General features: G+C 34.1%; 1 protein-coding gene across 6 annotated transcripts in view; it reads right to left on the bottom strand.

Annotated features, from left to right (window-relative positions):
* Positions 1-1224: 1224 nt before the first annotated feature.
* The window catches only part of PMS1 (PMS1 homolog 1, mismatch repair system component), a 108337-nt gene continuing 92123 nt past the window's right edge, over positions 1225-17438 (bottom strand). For 5 of the 6 annotated variants that reach the window (XM_032479906.1, XM_032479903.1, XM_014563033.2 and 2 more), the window contains 4 exons: positions 13746-14228; positions 10454-10584; positions 6434-6594; positions 1226-1590 (listed from right to left, as the gene is read on the bottom strand). In XM_032479906.1, the coding sequence (XP_032335797.1) occupies positions 1426-1590; positions 6434-6594; positions 10454-10584; positions 13746-14228 (940 nt within the window). In that variant the 3' untranslated portion in view covers positions 1226-1425. Of the gene's footprint in view, positions 1591-6433; positions 6595-10453; positions 10585-13745; positions 14229-17438 lie in introns of all 6 variants that reach the window. The other variant, XM_006189224.3, reaches the window with a different exon arrangement.

Here is a 17438-nt window from a genome sequence, read left to right as displayed (position 1 = left end):
TGTATTAGCTAGAAAATGAGTCCAAAATTTTGCTTAGGACTGGCACAAATGACGCAGACTTCATTATTTTCTATATCTCTATTAACTCCTCTTTCCTCAATTTACCCAGTAAATTAAAAGGAATTACTCTCAGGAAGGTCTCCCAGAGGCAGGCTCCACATTTTTAAAGGGAATAATGGGGAAAAAGCCCCAGTATTTGGGTTACTGAAAACAGGATAGTGTCCTGGGCTACAGGTAGAATTCCAGGTATCACAATTTGTACCTCAACACAAGAGTCTTAAGAATTTAAACACTCCTTGAGAATTACAGGTGATAGGAATATGAAGACATTGTATCCAGTGTAACATTTTATAAAACAAATATACTAAAAGTCAAGTTTCAACTTTTTGTAAATAATTTTGGTGTGCTTGTGGGATCTGGTTTTTGAAAGGACACATGCACAATGAATAATTTTAATCTCAATTTTGTTTAAAAATCTGGATCGTCTCATGTTTTCTGATAAATTTTGATCCCAGAAACCAGTAATTTCCGTAAGAGACAGCAATTTCTCAACTGTTATCCCAAAATAGAGGGTAAATCGCAGGATTTTTGAAGTTAATGTTTTTTCTTCTTACTCTGAATTTCATTTTCTCACTTTTCCCCACTCCTTGTCTCTTTATCCTAGTTTACACAAAATTGATAATCTGTTATCAAGTGTATCAGTTGAGCCTATGTAATATGTCCTTGTACAGAACTGACCCAGTGTATTAAGCTCAAGCTACCATAACAAAATACTATAGACTGGTAACTTAAAAGCACAATAGGCATTTATTTTCTCCCAACTCTAGAGGCTAAAAGTCCAAGGTCAAGGTGCCAACCTTGGTTTGGTTTCCAGTGAGAGCTCTATTCCTGGGTAACAAGGGCCACTTTTTCTATCCTCCCATGGCGGGGATGGGGTGGGAGGAAGAAGAGAATAAGCAAACTCCCTGGTACCTCTTCTTATAAGGGCACTAATCCCACCATGAAGGCCCCACCCTCATGACTTTATCTAAACCTAATTACCTCCCCAAAAAGCCCATTTCCAAATACCATCACACTGGGGGTAAGGGCTTCAACATATTATTTGGAGGGCACAATTCAATCCATAGGACCTTGTAAATCAACCACCCAAGAATATTAGGTATTTTTCAATTTGGAGTTTACAACCAGTAATTATTATGAAGGCTGTTTCTTGAGAATAAAATCAAGTAATAGTCTATATTACTTTATTTGATTTTTCCACAGTTTTGGAAATTTTTTTCAATATACAAATAAGCCAGTGAATCCTTACTTATAAAACAACCATTTAACACGTGATAGTACAGAGATGGTTTAAAAATTGACTCATATTACTTTGTGACCAAATCACTTTCAATAATAGTAACAAATTTTCTTAAACATATTTAATCATGTAGCTTCTGGAAGATGGGTTAAATGATGAAAAAATGGGCGACCATGAACACATCCTTTAATTTCATTTCTAAATTGATGCTTCATTCTGCAGATAATGTCTTGGACGTCTTCTTTTGGTAAGTACATGGGTAACTGTCTAGACAGACGCACTGCTTCTCCCTGTGGAGAGAAAGCCATATATTTTACTGTGAGATACCATGAAGCAGAAAACATGTTTTTACTGGCAAGGAAGACAGAAAATTGATTTTACTATTTTAGTATTCATTCACTCAAGAAGTATTAATTAAACACTAATTATGTGCTAGTCACTGTTGCAGGGTTCTGGGAACACAGAGAGAACAAGACAAATAAGATCCTGCTCTTGTGAAATTGACATTCTAGTGCAGGGAGAAGAGAGAAAGAAGACAAAGAAAATTTCAGTGAGTAATAACGCACAAAATTAAACTGGGCAACATGACAGAAAGTGATTGTGTGGTTAGGAAAAGCTTTCTCAAGGTGACATTTAAACTTTCAATTTAATAAGGAACTATGCACAACCTGGGTAGTGAATTTGATGTAAAAACTTCAAAGACAGGAAATGTGTGGCAGCTTCCTATTCTGAAGAGCTTTGAATATTTGGAACATCTGAACTGATCACAATTTAAATAGTTCTTATTTAATTATCATAATGTTTAGTTCCGAGAAGTTAGAATATCCTTATAAAGGAGACTACAGCTTAATTAAAAAGCTTACCTCTTAAATAATTTGGCAAAATAGTTAATTTTCTGTGAAGAATAAAGTCCATACCTGGCTCATTTTATGCAAAAATAAATAAATAAATAAGGAACTATGATGCAAAGTTCACAGGGAATGAAAAGCATTTCAGGCAGAGGGAGCAGAAAGAACTGAATGGTCAGTGTGGGTGCAGCATAGTTACTAAAGGAAAGAGAGGAACAAAAAAGGGAGTTAGTCAGGGGCCAGATAACCTTTTAGGACATGGTGAACAATTTGAGTTTTAATCTGAATGCAGAGGGAAGTAACCAGAGGGTTTTTAAGCAGGAGACTAACATTTGTCTCATATTTTAAAAGTATGGCTGCTTTGTGAAGTATGGTTTGAGGTAGGCCAAGAAGAGAAGTAGGAGTCTTGTAGGCAATCACTGCAGTCCTAGTGGGAGGATTTTTTAATAATTAGTTAATTTTTAAATTGAGGTATAGTTGATGTACAATATTATATAAGTTACAGGTGTACAATATAGTAATTCACAATTTTTAAAGGGTATGTTTCACTTATAGTTATTATAAAACATTGGCTATATTCCTTTGTTGTACAATATATCCTATAAGCTTATTTTATATCTAATAGTTTGTACCTCTTAATCCTCTACCCCTATATTGCTCCTCCTCCCTTCTCTCTCCCCACTGGTAACCACTAATTTGTTCTCTGTATTTGTGAGTCTGTTTTTTTTGTTGTTGTTACATTCACTAGTTTGTTATATTTTTTAGATTCCACAAATAAGTGATATCATACAGTATTTGTCTTTCTCTGACTGACTTTACTTAGCATAATTCCCTCCAAGTCCATCCATGTTGTTGCAAATAGTAAAATTTCATCTTTTTTATGGCTGAGTAGTATTCCATAGTATATGTACCATATAGTCATCTCAACACATGCAAAAAAAGCTTTTGACAAAATTCAATACCCATTTATGATAAAAATTCTTAACAAAGTTGGCATAGAGGGATTATATATACCTCAACATAATGAAGGTCATATATGACAAACCCACAGCCAACATCATACTCAATAGTGAAAAGCATAAAACATTTCCTCTAAGATCAGGAACAAGACAAGGATACCTATTCTTGCCACTTTTATTCAATATGGCATTGGAGGTCCTAGCCACAACAATCAGATAAGAAAAAGAAATAAAAGGAATCCAAATCAGAAAGGAAGAAGTAAAAGTGTCACTATCTGCAGATGACATGATACTATACATAGAAAATTCTAAAGATGCCACCAGGAAACTATTAAAACTAATAAATGAATTCAATAAAGTTCCAGTATAAAAAAATTAATATATGGAAATCTGTTGCATTTCTATACACTAATAATGAAGCTCAGAAAGAAACATTAAAGAAACAATCCCATCTACCATTGCAACAAAAAAGAGTAAAATAACTAGGAAAACCTAACTAGGGAGGTAAAAGACCTGTACTCAGAAAACAGTAAGACACTGATGAAGGAAACTGAAGACAACACAAACAGATGGAAAGATATACTGTGCTCTTGTATTGAAAGAATATTGCTAAAATGAACATACTACCCAAGGCAATCTAGATTCAATGCAATCCCTGGTAAAAGTTTTTGACTATGGTGGTAATAGTGGAGATGGAGGGAGTTATAAAGATTCCTGACATGAGTTGGAGGTCAAGTCAAAACTTGCTGATGGACTGGTTATGAGGGATGCAGAATCAAGGATAATGTCCACATTTCTGGTATGGTAATGCTGTTTTCTGAGACAGGGAAGACCAACAGATTGGGGGTAAATAGCATTACTGAAGCTAGCTTCTTTGAATATTTACTTTTTTTTAATTGTTTTTCAAAGATCTTCAATCCTAAATTATTCTCTCTAACCATATACTCTCTTCCCATAGTCTTTCCAACCATCTTACTTCCTTTATTCCAACTAAACTTTTTCTTTTTCTTCACTTTGACCTTTAATTTCCTCAATCCCGCCTACTTCTCCTGTCCCACCAGCACCCTTCTGTCATCTTTTCCTACTTCAGTTATGAAGTTAGTGAGATATTAAAGATACTATCTCCAGCTTCCTGCATTCCTTCTAGATTCCAACTGGAATCTAAGGGCAGATTCCTACTAGAATCTAATTCATCTTTATATCCCTCTAGGATCTAACCGTTTCTAACATATAATATGTGTTCAAATTTTCTTACTCACCCTTTTGTTCTTCCACCATACTCCTCTTGCTAATCCCTACCCTTGGATAAATTCTACTAAAGCATTGTTGGAGAATCACAAAACTGTCCTGGCTAGATCCAATACCAGCATTAGCATTTATTAACCCTTAACGAAAATTGGACATTGAATTTTTCTCTAATCAACCTTCTCTTACAGTACCTACTACTCTTATTTTCAGATCGTTTCCAATATACTCAAATCTTCAGTGCCTCCCCAGCCTCTTCACTCTCAGCAGATAACTTCTCCTATTCTATTACCACATATATCATACCTGACTTCTCTCAAGTTTCTCCCAAAGTATTTTTACTTTCACTTTAAAGACCTCCCCTCTTCTGTTCTTGATTCAGGGAATGGTTTCTCCTTTCTAAAGCTTATATTTTTATCTCATCTCCCTTCCTGGCTCCTTTGGAACTTCTGCACTTTAATTATTATCAATCTTTTCCACCAAATTCAGTACAAACGAGTTAATCTCTATTCCCTTCACCACCCTGTGAATTGCTGCCTACACTTCTCACCACTGCTCCCACTCTTTGACTATCCCTACCACTTTTCCATTATGGCACTCTTCAAGGTTATCACTGCCATCTAACAGCCACACCTGATGGTCTTCAGCAACTACTACCCTATAGAGAATGTGATACTACTTATTTATTTTTAAATTTCTTTCCTCCCTTGACTTTTTTTTTTTTTTGAGGGGGAAGTAATTAGGTTTGTTTGTTTGTTTGTTTGTTTATATTTAGAGGAGGTACTGGGGATTGAACCCAGGACCTTGTGCATGCTCAGCATGTACTCTACCACTTGAGCTATACCACCCCCCCACCCTCCCTTGACTTTAATATCCACTCCTCTCTTGGTTCTTCTTTTACTCTCCTATCTTTATCTCTGATTCATCTTATTCAGTTTGACCTTATACAGAAGCAGTCCTGTGGTTCTGGCAGAAGTTCTTCCTCTTTTTTAATCAGACTATTTTCCTTAACAATCATAGTCACTATTGCCTTAACGTAATATGAGGTACAATATTAGTAAAACTATCTGTATCCAATCCCAACTTTTTTCCTCTGTAATTTCTAAAATTTTACTTCTTCCCATATGGTTCTTCAATACACAAAATGCTACCCACAACTCCCTCAACATTTATTTAGTTTATATTAACTCTTTCACATGAAAAGATTCCTTTGGAGTCCCTAGAAATTGTCAGTGTTGAAATGCTTCCACAATAGGCTGGTAAGTTCCACAGGACAAACCTTTGGAGGGATTCATGGAATGCTACTGAATACAATCTTCAGCAAGGGTAAAAATGGACTTTCCTGTTGAGGAAGTCTGACCCTCAGAATGCAGGGCCCACCATGATCACAGTGTAAACACAAATGGCTCACTTTTTAAAGGAAGAAAATATACTTTATTTTAAAAGTTCAGGTTTGTTTTAAAAATAACATGAGTCAACCCTGAGGGATAGAACTTCAAATACAGAGACAATCACTACTATTTTAACACTACTCTCCAACATTTGGACATTAAAAAACTTACACTCGTCATCCATTCTCTGTTACTTTTGAATTTATTTTTTAACCCACTGTTACACTTCTCATTTGTGGTAGATATTTCTAGAAAATTAAAATTTCCATTTATTCAATAATCTACATCTTTCACTTACCCACCCCTCTTTTGCTCCTGAACAGATGAGGGCTTAAGATCATATTATAGCTCTTTTTCAGACAAGTATTTGGTATAAAGGTGGAGGAATTTTTGATACCTTCTAAAAACAAAACAAAAAGAACTTCACAACAAAGTCTCTCATGCATATGGCTCTTCCTCAATATGTACTCAAGAAATAATGTTATAGTAAGGATCCCTGATAGAGTCTACCACAACCAGTCTATGATGTTCAACTTTTAATGGAGTTTTCTTTTATTAATAGCATTTCCTCTTGCAAACAGATAATAAACCTTATAAAAACTTTACTATTTTGAAACCATTTACTCTTTTATTAAGGAACAGTTAAGTATCTTAAAATCTAACCAATTTACATAAGCTAATAATGCATACCTCTAAATAACTTATCACTTTGCGAGGTCTACATTCATAAACTTCCTTTGCATTTTTGTTTAATATAGCATTAAGAATTTCTTTTAAATCCATCACTCCATAGAATGGGAGACAATTAGCCATTCCTTCTATTTCCAAGTAGTTTTCAGCAATGGAAACTCCTTAAAGAAAAAAATAAATAAAATCACATATATAGTTAGTTTAGTTTTATTTAATCTATATTCCAGAAAATGCCTATTAAAAATAAAATCACTATTAAAATATTTAGTAAACCATCATTAGAATTTAATAGTCAGGAAAAAGTTTTGTTCCTTAGTTAAGGAACAAATAATAATATCCCATGGGATTTCACATTCACATTTAAGTCATAAGTGCTCAAAGAAGCCACATGTGCTTCATATCATTTAATTTAATCCCAGTTATTACTGTTCTGTTCCCTACATTCGTTTAGAACATTTCTTACTTTGGAGAGAAAATGGAGTCCCATGATACTTACTGAAATGAAACTGGTTTAAATGTTTTAACAACTGCTACTTTTCAAATTCTGTCCTACTGGTATAACATGTAAAGGTCTGAATTATTTTATGATTAGTTTAACTTACAAGTTATTATAAAAATACTCACAGAGTAACATTTTTTCCCAGCTTTATTGAGGTATATTTGACATATAACTCTGTGAAAGTTTAAGGTATACAAAGTATTGATTTGACACACATATATACTGCAAAATGATTACAACCATAGTAACTTTCTGTATTACCACTGAGTAACTTAATAATAAATTAGTAATTTAAGGAAATGAAATACTAATGTTCATTCAAAATATTTTACTAGGATAATGTTCAAAACTTATATATTATCTATTATTTAAAAGACTTTAAATAATTTAATGATTAAAATATAACTAAAACCTAGCAACATGATTGGATATATAATGGGGTAAAATATCTATAACAGCATACATTCCCAAGCATCAAATTTAGCTTCAGAATGCATTTTATAATTTGGGAAAATAGCAGAGATTCTTACTCTTTGGCTACATCTATGTAACAGTGTTCTTAATATTGAAGACCACAAAATGTTACCTATAAGAAAAAAAGTCCACTGTTGGGTAAGTAATAGCTATCAGTGGATAAACTGAAAAAGAGGAGTGATGTAGCTTGAAGAGTTTTAGATCCTGAGATGTCCAATGATCTCATCCCTGACCTGTTCCTAGTTACAGACTGGCTGGCTCCTTGACCTGATTGGCAGATGCAATGGTGGGACATTAAAAAGAGTAGGCATCCTAATGTTCTTCCCAGGAAACAACTGGAGACTAATAAGATATACAATCAAGCATGAAGGGATAAAATACAGAGTTCAGTGCAGGGAGACAAAATGACAGTTTGAGCAACTGGGGGAACTTAAATGGGACTTGAAAAAGGGTTTAGACAGGAAAAGAGGAAGTAGCAGAATATTCTAGTTCACATCTTTATATATATATACAGACAGGCAAATTTATCAGTCAAGAGACTTCACTACTGCAGGTTCTATATCATTTATAGTATGATTAGATTGGAAAGCCTAATACTGACTACATTAACCCCAGAAAATTATACATATTTCACAGAATTACTTGTGGATATGGGTAGAAAGTATTTGCCAACAAATGAGGAAACTAAGCAATATTTTAATCTCTGCAAAATTAAGATATGGAAAACTTGAGACATTTGGAATCATGTTCAAGAAGTTTCCATACAGTTCTATGAAGTGCTTCCCAGTTTTCATGGAAAATACTTCAATAAGTGGTTTGATAAGTTTTTATTTCCTAAAATGTATAATTCTTATTGATACAAAATAAAAAGCTATTCTTATTTACAAGCAGAGTTCTTAGGGTTACATTCAGAATCTTTTTCTTTAAAGCCAGAGGTATTCTTCCTCGCTTTCAAGTGCCTTTATCTTTATCCAAAGATGTTTTATGACAATGGGCAAACTGCTGATCAAAAGTTAGTCCAATACAACAGAATGCTCACAAAAGAAAGAGAAATGGTCTTTAAGAAAACATGACATAAAAATCAACAACAGAAAAAGCAGCTAAAAAAAAAAAAAAAGAAAACATGCATGTTTTTAATTTGATTTGTTACTGACAAGAGAAATAATGCTGATGATAACCTGAAGTTAATTCCAATCAAATCAAGTCAGTTTGCAGGTGACTGCCTCATTCATTTTCACATCTTTGTACCAGGCAAAGAACCTGGCATTCACAGGACTTGAAAAACACTATCTACAAGCTAAGAGCTGAAGCATCTAACAGACAGAAACTTACTGGGTAACTCAAAAACAAACATGCTCTTTGAACAGGTGGTATTATCCTAAATTAAAAAAATTTTTTCTGTGATAACATCCTTCATGAAAAAAATGACACTGTCACCAATGCCACAAAGTTAATTAGGAAAATAGATTAAGAAAAAAAAATTTGCTACACACATACACACACATACACTCTTTGCTTCACACTTCAAATAAATTTTTAAAATGCCAAAAACCCCGAGGAAAAAAGATTTCTAGGAGGACCAAAAATATGACTATAAGTCAGTTCAGGTCAGAAAGTGGGTGCTGGAGGATGGGAAGAAAAGTGAATATTTGAATGCATACCATTGCCAAGTACTATGCTAACTGATTCATTTAAGTACCTAGTTTAGTGCTAACAACTTCATGAAGTAAATATATCAATTTTAATAGGAAATCAACATAAACTAGATAAGAGCTAGGTTCTAAAGGAATATTTCTTGGGTTCATATCCTGGTCCTCCCACTAACTCTGTATCCTTAAGCAAACTATTTCTCCATGCCTCAATTTTTCCATCTATAAAATGGACACAGTAACAGCTCTACAGGGCCATTAGAAAGATCAAATGAATTAATACACTTAATACTTAGAATAGTGCCCTGCACATAATAATTATTCAATAATTATTAGTTGTTATTGATGAGGAAACAATGAGGAGGCCAACTGACTTTCCCTAGAGCACATGTTTTTAAATGGGAGAGTTGGGATTTGGACTAACTCTTCACTCCAAATTTAAATATCCAGGTTTGAGGTAGGAGGTAAGAAGTACTGGGTAGGTTTTCTTAAAACTGCAAAAGTCAATAAAATTAAAGTTTAGAACACCAAAGCATTATCTGAATATATCCCATTTCATGATTTTGTACATTGTTTTTACTTATTTTCTTTTCATGTCTCAGTAAAACACTCCTTTAAAAATCTTCAACATAGTTTTGTTTTTCTACACTTCAGTCATGGCAAGTTTAGGGTAGGGTGGGAAGGAAACAGTGGAATCATTCTTCCTGGTTCCTTTGTGCCCCTTGATACCAGATGAAGTGAAAAGTAATAGGACAAGATTGGCCTAGGTAGCTAGGGCCAAAGGCAGTTAAGTATGGAAATTATGAAAGAACAGAGAAGGGGCCAGCCAGGAATACTGAAGCCTCCTAGCCAGATGGATTTTCTCTTTTTCTCCCCACCTACAATTTCCACAGTAAGCAGAGAGTACTATCACAGTCTTTTGAGCAAAGCCACAGAATCAAATCATCCATTCTTCAAATAGCCAGACTGCTGATATTACATATCCAACTGGCAAAACAAGTAAATGCTTTTAAAAAAGGAAAGATGTCCATTTTTGTTAGTCCATTCTAGTATCCTACATATTTATTTGTTTTTATCATCTAAAGGAATATTTAATAATTTAGGTAAACAAAGCAGGCAGTTTGCATATTGTGACAAAGGATGGCAAAAATTAAAATGAAAGTACTAGATTAGTTATGAAGATGCAAAAATAAGGCAATGGACTGAAAGAGTTGCCAAACTTGCTTGTTTCAGGCAGAGGTAACCTTTTTTTCAATATGACTGTTTTTACACAGCTGACATTGTACTTTAGATGAAACAAAAATATACCATGATATCTGTAAATTATGAAACCCAAATGTACCTATGGAACAAAACTTATTTTTCTAAATCAGGAAACATTAAACCACATTATCATACCTGGTGTCAATTTTATCTTGAAACCATTAGCTGTAAGACGAGGATCTGACAGGTAAGTTGATCCACTGTATCTCTGGTCATCTGCTGTCATTTTATATAAAATCTCTAAATAATGAGATCCATTAAAAAGACTGAAAAAGAAAGTATGGCTCTTTAAATAACCTATTAAATATATAAAATTAAATAAGGATTAATGGGAAAAAGTTAATCCAAGGGCCCTTTAAAAAGTGTTATTACCAGCAACCAGAATACAAAGGTTATTAAGTAGCTGGTAAGAAACTACTTTTTTACATTTCTGTTAATATTTTATAGACCTACTACATAAAGTATACAGAAAGCAGGAAAAAAGAGTTTCTATCATCTAGAATGTTACAAACTAATTGTGTTCTATGTAACAGTACAGGATAATGAGCTAGGATTTCTTCAGTAAAATCCTGTACCCCTTGAAAAAGTCAGTGAATAGATGATATCTTTGCCCTGGAAGGCTGAGAACCCCACTGGCTGTGAGAGCAGATACCACAGAGAAGAGACCTTTGGCTAAAATATCAGATGTGCTCTGTCTAGTCTAACAGAACATTCAGAAGATAATCTGAGAACTGAAAGTGGTAATGGTGGTGGTGGTGGTGATGGTATAGTATAAAATAGGTGGTACAGGATCTTAAGATACTGTCTAGAGTGGAATTTTGGATCCACCACTTATTTACTGACTATATGAACCTTGATGAATTACTTAACATCTCTGTGTTTCAGTTTTCTCATTAAAGTGTGGATATCTTTCCATCAAAGCAAAGGGATTAATGTTCCTGTCATGTAGTAAGTGCTCAATAAACATTAGACACTGTCGTTATTATTACTGAGCTCTACTTTGTATTTTATAGACATCTAAATTATTCTGTTGATAGATAAACTACCTAACTTACATTAAAACCCTGATGCAAAAACTGAGTCCAACCCATGATTAACCTGTTTATGATTCAGTTTATTTCTATTATTATAGCATATTACTAACTATGATGGGGTGTCATATTTCAGAAGAAAGGTGAAAACAATTTTGAATTAAGCCTCGTTGCTATCCATGTTCAAATAAGAAAGATTTATTCTCAGGCCAGTATGGGCCCAAAATAATAATTTTTTAACATTTTTTATTGATTTATAATAATTTTACAATGTTGTGTCAAATTCCAGTGTAGAGCCCAATTTTTCAATTATACATGAACATATATATATTCATTGTCACACTGTTTTCTCTGTGAGCTACCATAAGATAGTGTATATATTTCCCTGTGCTATACAGTATAATCTTGTTTATCTATTCTACATTTTGAAATCCCAATCTATCCCTTCCCACACCCTGCCCCCTTGGCAACCACAAGTTTGTATTCTATGTCTGAGTCTGTTTCTGTTTTGTATTTATGTTTTGTTTGTTTGTTTGTTTTTGTCTAATAATTTTTAATGTATTTGTTTTTGAATAAGAACATCAAAGAAAAATATTTTTAAGAATCTATAATTTGTACAAACACAAAAAGATTTTTGAAATCTAAATGAAAATTTACAAGTAGCATTTAGAAAAGTAATCAAGTATAAAATTTCAAATACACCCTCGCTCTTTTCAAGGGAAGAAAAAGAAAAGTGCTGTATTAATTCTTTTTAACTCTTCCTTTGACAGTTTCCTAAGCCAATCTTAAGAGAATACTGTGAAAGATGCTGGATTTTAGTTACTGTGATTACTGTTGCCTTAATTTAAAAGATAGCTTTAACAAATGTTATCCTCATTCTGGCCCTATTTCCTTCTTTCTGGAGGCAAGGTCTTTTTAACACTAGGGTTTTAATACATTTTGTAAATAATTTTTGATTTATTCTTGGAAGTTCTGAAACAAATTTCTGTCCTAAAAAAAATTTCTCATTATCTTTTTTATTTCAAGTTTTTATCTCCTTTGCCCTTTCTCCTACCTGTCAGATTAAAAATTATTAAGTATAAAAAAGTGAAATGTTAGTAGGTTAGTTAATAGTTACTTGTTTTTACAGAAAACAATTTGCTCATGTAGGATATAAAAAGGAAATACCCCATTTTACTATCTCTAGTAAAATTAGTTCAGGCAATAATCATTAATGGATAAAACCATTAAATGGAAAAGTTGACAGGGAACTTTAAGGTAGAAGATCAGGTTGTCAGCAGCTGAATCCAGTGATAAGTACCTTTTGATGTAATGAAAAATGAAGCACATAGCACCACCTACTGACCAGTCTTACCAGAAAGTAGAATCTAAAGCTATTCAATCCTCCTGAGCTAACTTCCATTTAAAAATGGGAGAGGAATAGATAAACAAGTTTCTACTGCATAGCACAGGGAACTATATTCAGTATCTTGTAGTAACCAATAGTGAAAAAGAATATGAAAAGAAATATATGTATGACCAAAACATTATGCTGTATACCAGAAATTGACACAACATTGTAAACTGACTATACTTCAATAAAAAAATAAAAATAAAAAATTTTTCTTAAATGGGAGAGGGAAAAACCAGTTAACACCACAAGGAAGCAAAAGAGACAAATAGAGACAATGGGCTATTCCAATGAACAAGTGACTCAATACCCACATTAAGTTAACACTGTAATACTAGAAGAGATTTAAAAAACATAAAATGTAATGGGTGGACTTTATTTATATACAAATTAAACTTAATAATTTTAAAACTATAAAAAGACATTTTGAGACAATGAGGAACAATTCCAGGAATTATTGTGTAAGGTATGATAAAAGCATTGTGATTACAGAAGAAAATAGCCATTTTTTAGAGAGATACACTGAAAGCTGTAAGGGTGAGAACTGTTATAAAATTCTTTAGCAAAGGAAAGAAAATATGTGTATATATGTGTGTTTGTGTGTGTATACCTACATGAACAGATAGAGCAAGTGTGACAAAATCTTGATAACTGTTGATAAAGGCATTAATAGTATAATTCTATTTTGGTGTATGTTTGAAATGCTAAAACAGAGTTCACAATGAAGAAGAGTCATGGCAATCCAACATCAGAGTTACCCTGGGGAAATCACTACTGTACAGGGAGAAGTGAGCTTGATATTTATTAACTGCAGAAATAAATTATGTAGAATACTTTAAAATTATTTATTTAAAAGCAATTAATTCCATTAAAGATTAGAATTCAAGTTTAAAAAATTTCTTTAAATAAATATCATTTTTCCCTACTAGGAAACACTTTCAACTTTTACTTTCAATTTCAATAATAAATGGTTAGAGTAAAAAAAATTATTATTATTTCACCATACCTCTCTGTTAATATAATTGGCTTTTCCAGTGGCTCTGCAGGAAGTTTATGATTCTCAAGAAGCCTCTTAAATAGCAGAGCTTCTTCCACTCTGTATGGATTTAATAACATTATCTCTGTTTTGGATGTAATTAGCCATGCATCAGGAAACTTGAGATTGTGGATCAAGCAAAGTTCGTCCTTTTCTTCTAAGTCAAATTTCTCATGTTTATCAAAATTCTTTTTTAAGTTTTCCATAGAAAAGGGGATCTGAACCATTTTAATGTTCTGATTCTTTTTTTTTTCACATTGGGACTGAAAGAGCTCATCCAGTTTTGGCTGATTAGATAATGAAGTCTTTAACTTGTGCTTCTGTGCCAAATTCCATGCGCTGGTGGGTTTTATCCTTTTTTTGCCATCTTTTAATACTTGTGACTCCTGTTCAATGGCTCTCTTGACTTGCCTATTGTATCGTTCCAAGTCTTTAGCAGCCTTCTCTTCATATCTATGAATAGAGATAAAACAGAACTAATAAGGTCATAATCAGAAATTTAATAAAAATTTTAATATAAATTTTATAAAAAAAAAAAAAGAGCTGACATTCCAGGTCCAGTAATGACAGAAGACCTTGTATTGGACTAACCCTCCCCTATAACTATGATAAACTCTGAACAAAATATAGAAATCAACTATTTAAAATAGGCATTGATGAACCATGAAAAGCATAAAGAATCTGGAATGGATGCAACCCTTGAAAAAAAAGAGATCCACATTTATACCACTTTTACCCAGAGGGCAGTACCCAGCATTAAGGGAGAGTGGCAAGAACTCAGTCAGAAACCTGTACTCTTACTATACTGAGTCATCAGAAGACAACTCCTGGCTTCCATAACAACTGGAAATTGAGGGAGAAAAATCCCATATGTGAACGCCTACAGGAAAATAACCACTAGGAAGCTAAATGAGCTAAACAGAGATTTCAGTGGCTGCCCACTGCAGAAGAAATGGAGTTTGGAGTTTAAATTCCACACAATTAGATGGCTTGGTAAACACTTTGACCTTTCAATTAAAACTGGAGGAGGGCCACATTTTACAAGTAAGAAAAAAACCAAACAAACAAAAATTATGTCCTAGAACTAAGGAAGATGCCCTGGGACTACCTACAAAATTTAACTAGTCTTTGCCTAAGGAAGTGTAAAATAAAGCCTCCACAAGCTCAAGGTCATCTGTCAGCAATTTAAATGCGTGTAGAACAAAACCTAACACTTTTCAGAAGAAGATAATAGAATCCAGAGTCTCTACAACATATCACTCACAATGTCCATTATACAATCAAAGTTATCACTCAAGCAGTAAAACAGGAAAATGTGAGTTACACTAAAGAGAAAAAGTGGACAGTAGCAACCAACCTCAAGATGATGCAGATGCTGGAACTGCAAAAAGAATTTTTTAAAATATGTTTTTGTACATATTTAAGGACTTAAGGAAAAAATGATCATAACGAGAGACTAGAAGCGGAAATCTCAAAAAGGGAAATGATAAAAAAGAACCAAATGGAAATGAAAATTCTAAAACTAAAAAATACAGTATTTGAAACGAAAAATTCACTAGGTAGACTTAACAGGAGACTAGAGAGGGCAAAAAAAAAAAGGGGGGGGGTCAGTAAACTTAAAGACAGATCAATAGAAATAATCCAATCTGAACAACAGAGAGAAAAATGACTGAAGAATCACCTCAGTGACCTATGTATGGCACAATAAGCAATCTAACATACATGTAACTGGAGTCCCAGATTAAAAAAAAACCAAAAGTGATGGGGAAAAAAACAAAGAAATTATGGCTGAAAATTATCCAATTTGGATAAATACATTTTACAGGTCCATGAAAGTCAATGAAACCCAAGCAGGATACATGCAAAGAAATCCACAGCTAAATATATTAGAATCAAACTGCTGAAAACCAAAGATAAAGATAAAATCCTGGAAGCAGAGAGGAAAAGAAAAGATATTACAAAAAAGAAACACCACAACAAATGATAGATATAACCTCTCATCATAAGCAGTTTAGATCCAGACAACAGTAACATCTTTCAGGTGCTAAAAGAATCCAGAATTCAATTCTATCTATAAAAATGTCCTTCAAACATGAGGGTGAAACAGACATTTCAGATAAAAGAAAACTGTAAATCTGATATAGTATAATTACACTATTAAGAAGTGTCACCACATAGAAACTCAGATCTATAGGAGAAAAATGATGGGCACCAAAAATGGTAACTATGTAGGTAAACAGAAAAAAAAAAAAACTGTTTCAAAAAATTCTTATTTCTTTGAAGGCTAATTGTTTAAGTAAAAAAAAAAAAAGCATTTTAAAGTGAGGTTTTCTTTATGTAGATGTGAAACATATGACATCAGTTGCATAAAGGACAGGGGTAATAAGTGGAATTATTAGAACATTTTAATAATTTTATGTGCAATGGTATCCAATTAACTCTAAGTAGATTATGATATATTAAAGATGTATAATGTATTCCCCAAAGCAAAAAATTAGGCAAAGTCAATAGAGGAATTAAAATTAAATATTAAGTTACATTCTTTTAACCCTAGAGAGGCTGCTCTCTTCCAAAACAAGGATGAACAGAAAAACAAAATGGAGAAGGAACAGGAAAATGGCAGACCAAAACAAAACCATATCAATTACTACATTACATGGACTAAATCTTCCATTTGAAAGGTAAAGACTGTCAGACTGAATTTCAAAAGCAAGATCCAGAGATGCAGTGGTGTAGTCAAGACTGGTACAGTAGGAAGACTCTGAGCTCACCTTCTCACATGGGCACAACAAAATTACAACTATTTACAGAACAACTATCGATGAGAATGAACTAAAAGACTAGTAGAGAAGATCTTCTATAACTAAAGATATAAAGAAGGAACCACAATAAGATGGGTAGTAGGGGCAGAGTTGCAATATAATCAAGACCCATAACCCCAGGGTAGGAGATCCACAAAGAAAAGGACAATTACAGCTGAAGAGGTTCTTCCCAAGGAGCACGGAGCCCCACATTTGGATCCTACACTGGGAAGGGAAGCACTCAGAACATTTGGCTTTGAAGGGCTTACCTTCAGTGGAGCCAGAGGGCTTTGGGAAATAGAGACTCCACACACAAAATCTCATACACTCCAAGACTTAGGGCAAAAGCAGTAGTTTGAAAGGAGCTGGGGTCAGACCCACCTGCTGATCTTGGAGAGCCTTCCACAGAGGCAAGAGACAAATGGAACTCATCTTGGGGACACAGATGCTGGCAGCAACAATTTTGGGGAGCTCATTCTACTACATGGACATTGGTACTGGCAAGTACCATTGTGGAATCCTCCCTCTAGCTTATTAGCCTCAGGACCCAGTCTTGCCCCCACTCTCTACCCTGTCAGCACCAGTACTGAGACACCTCAGGCCAAGCAGCTAACCAGTCAGGGACACAGCCCCAGATACCAGCAGGCCAGCTGCCATAGGACCCCCTGAGCCCACAACCACCCTAGGAAGCTGCCCTCTACACCAGTAGGCGCAGGACCTGACCCCACATACCACAGCATGGTCCCTCTGAGACCCCCAGCCAGCCATTGGTACCAACCATGATAGAAAACCAACTCTGTGACCCCAGGACCCTGCAGCCAGTGACCCCAAGATCCAGCTCCACCCACCAGTGTGCCGGCAC

Source organism: Camelus ferus, chromosome 5 (assembly GCF_009834535.1).
Source record: "Camelus ferus isolate YT-003-E chromosome 5, BCGSAC_Cfer_1.0, whole genome shotgun sequence".
In the NCBI taxonomy this organism is placed as follows: Eukaryota; Metazoa; Chordata; class Mammalia; order Artiodactyla; family Camelidae; genus Camelus; species Camelus ferus.
The sequence above is the reverse complement of the archived record's forward strand: the minus strand, read 5'-3'. Positions and strand labels throughout refer to the sequence as shown.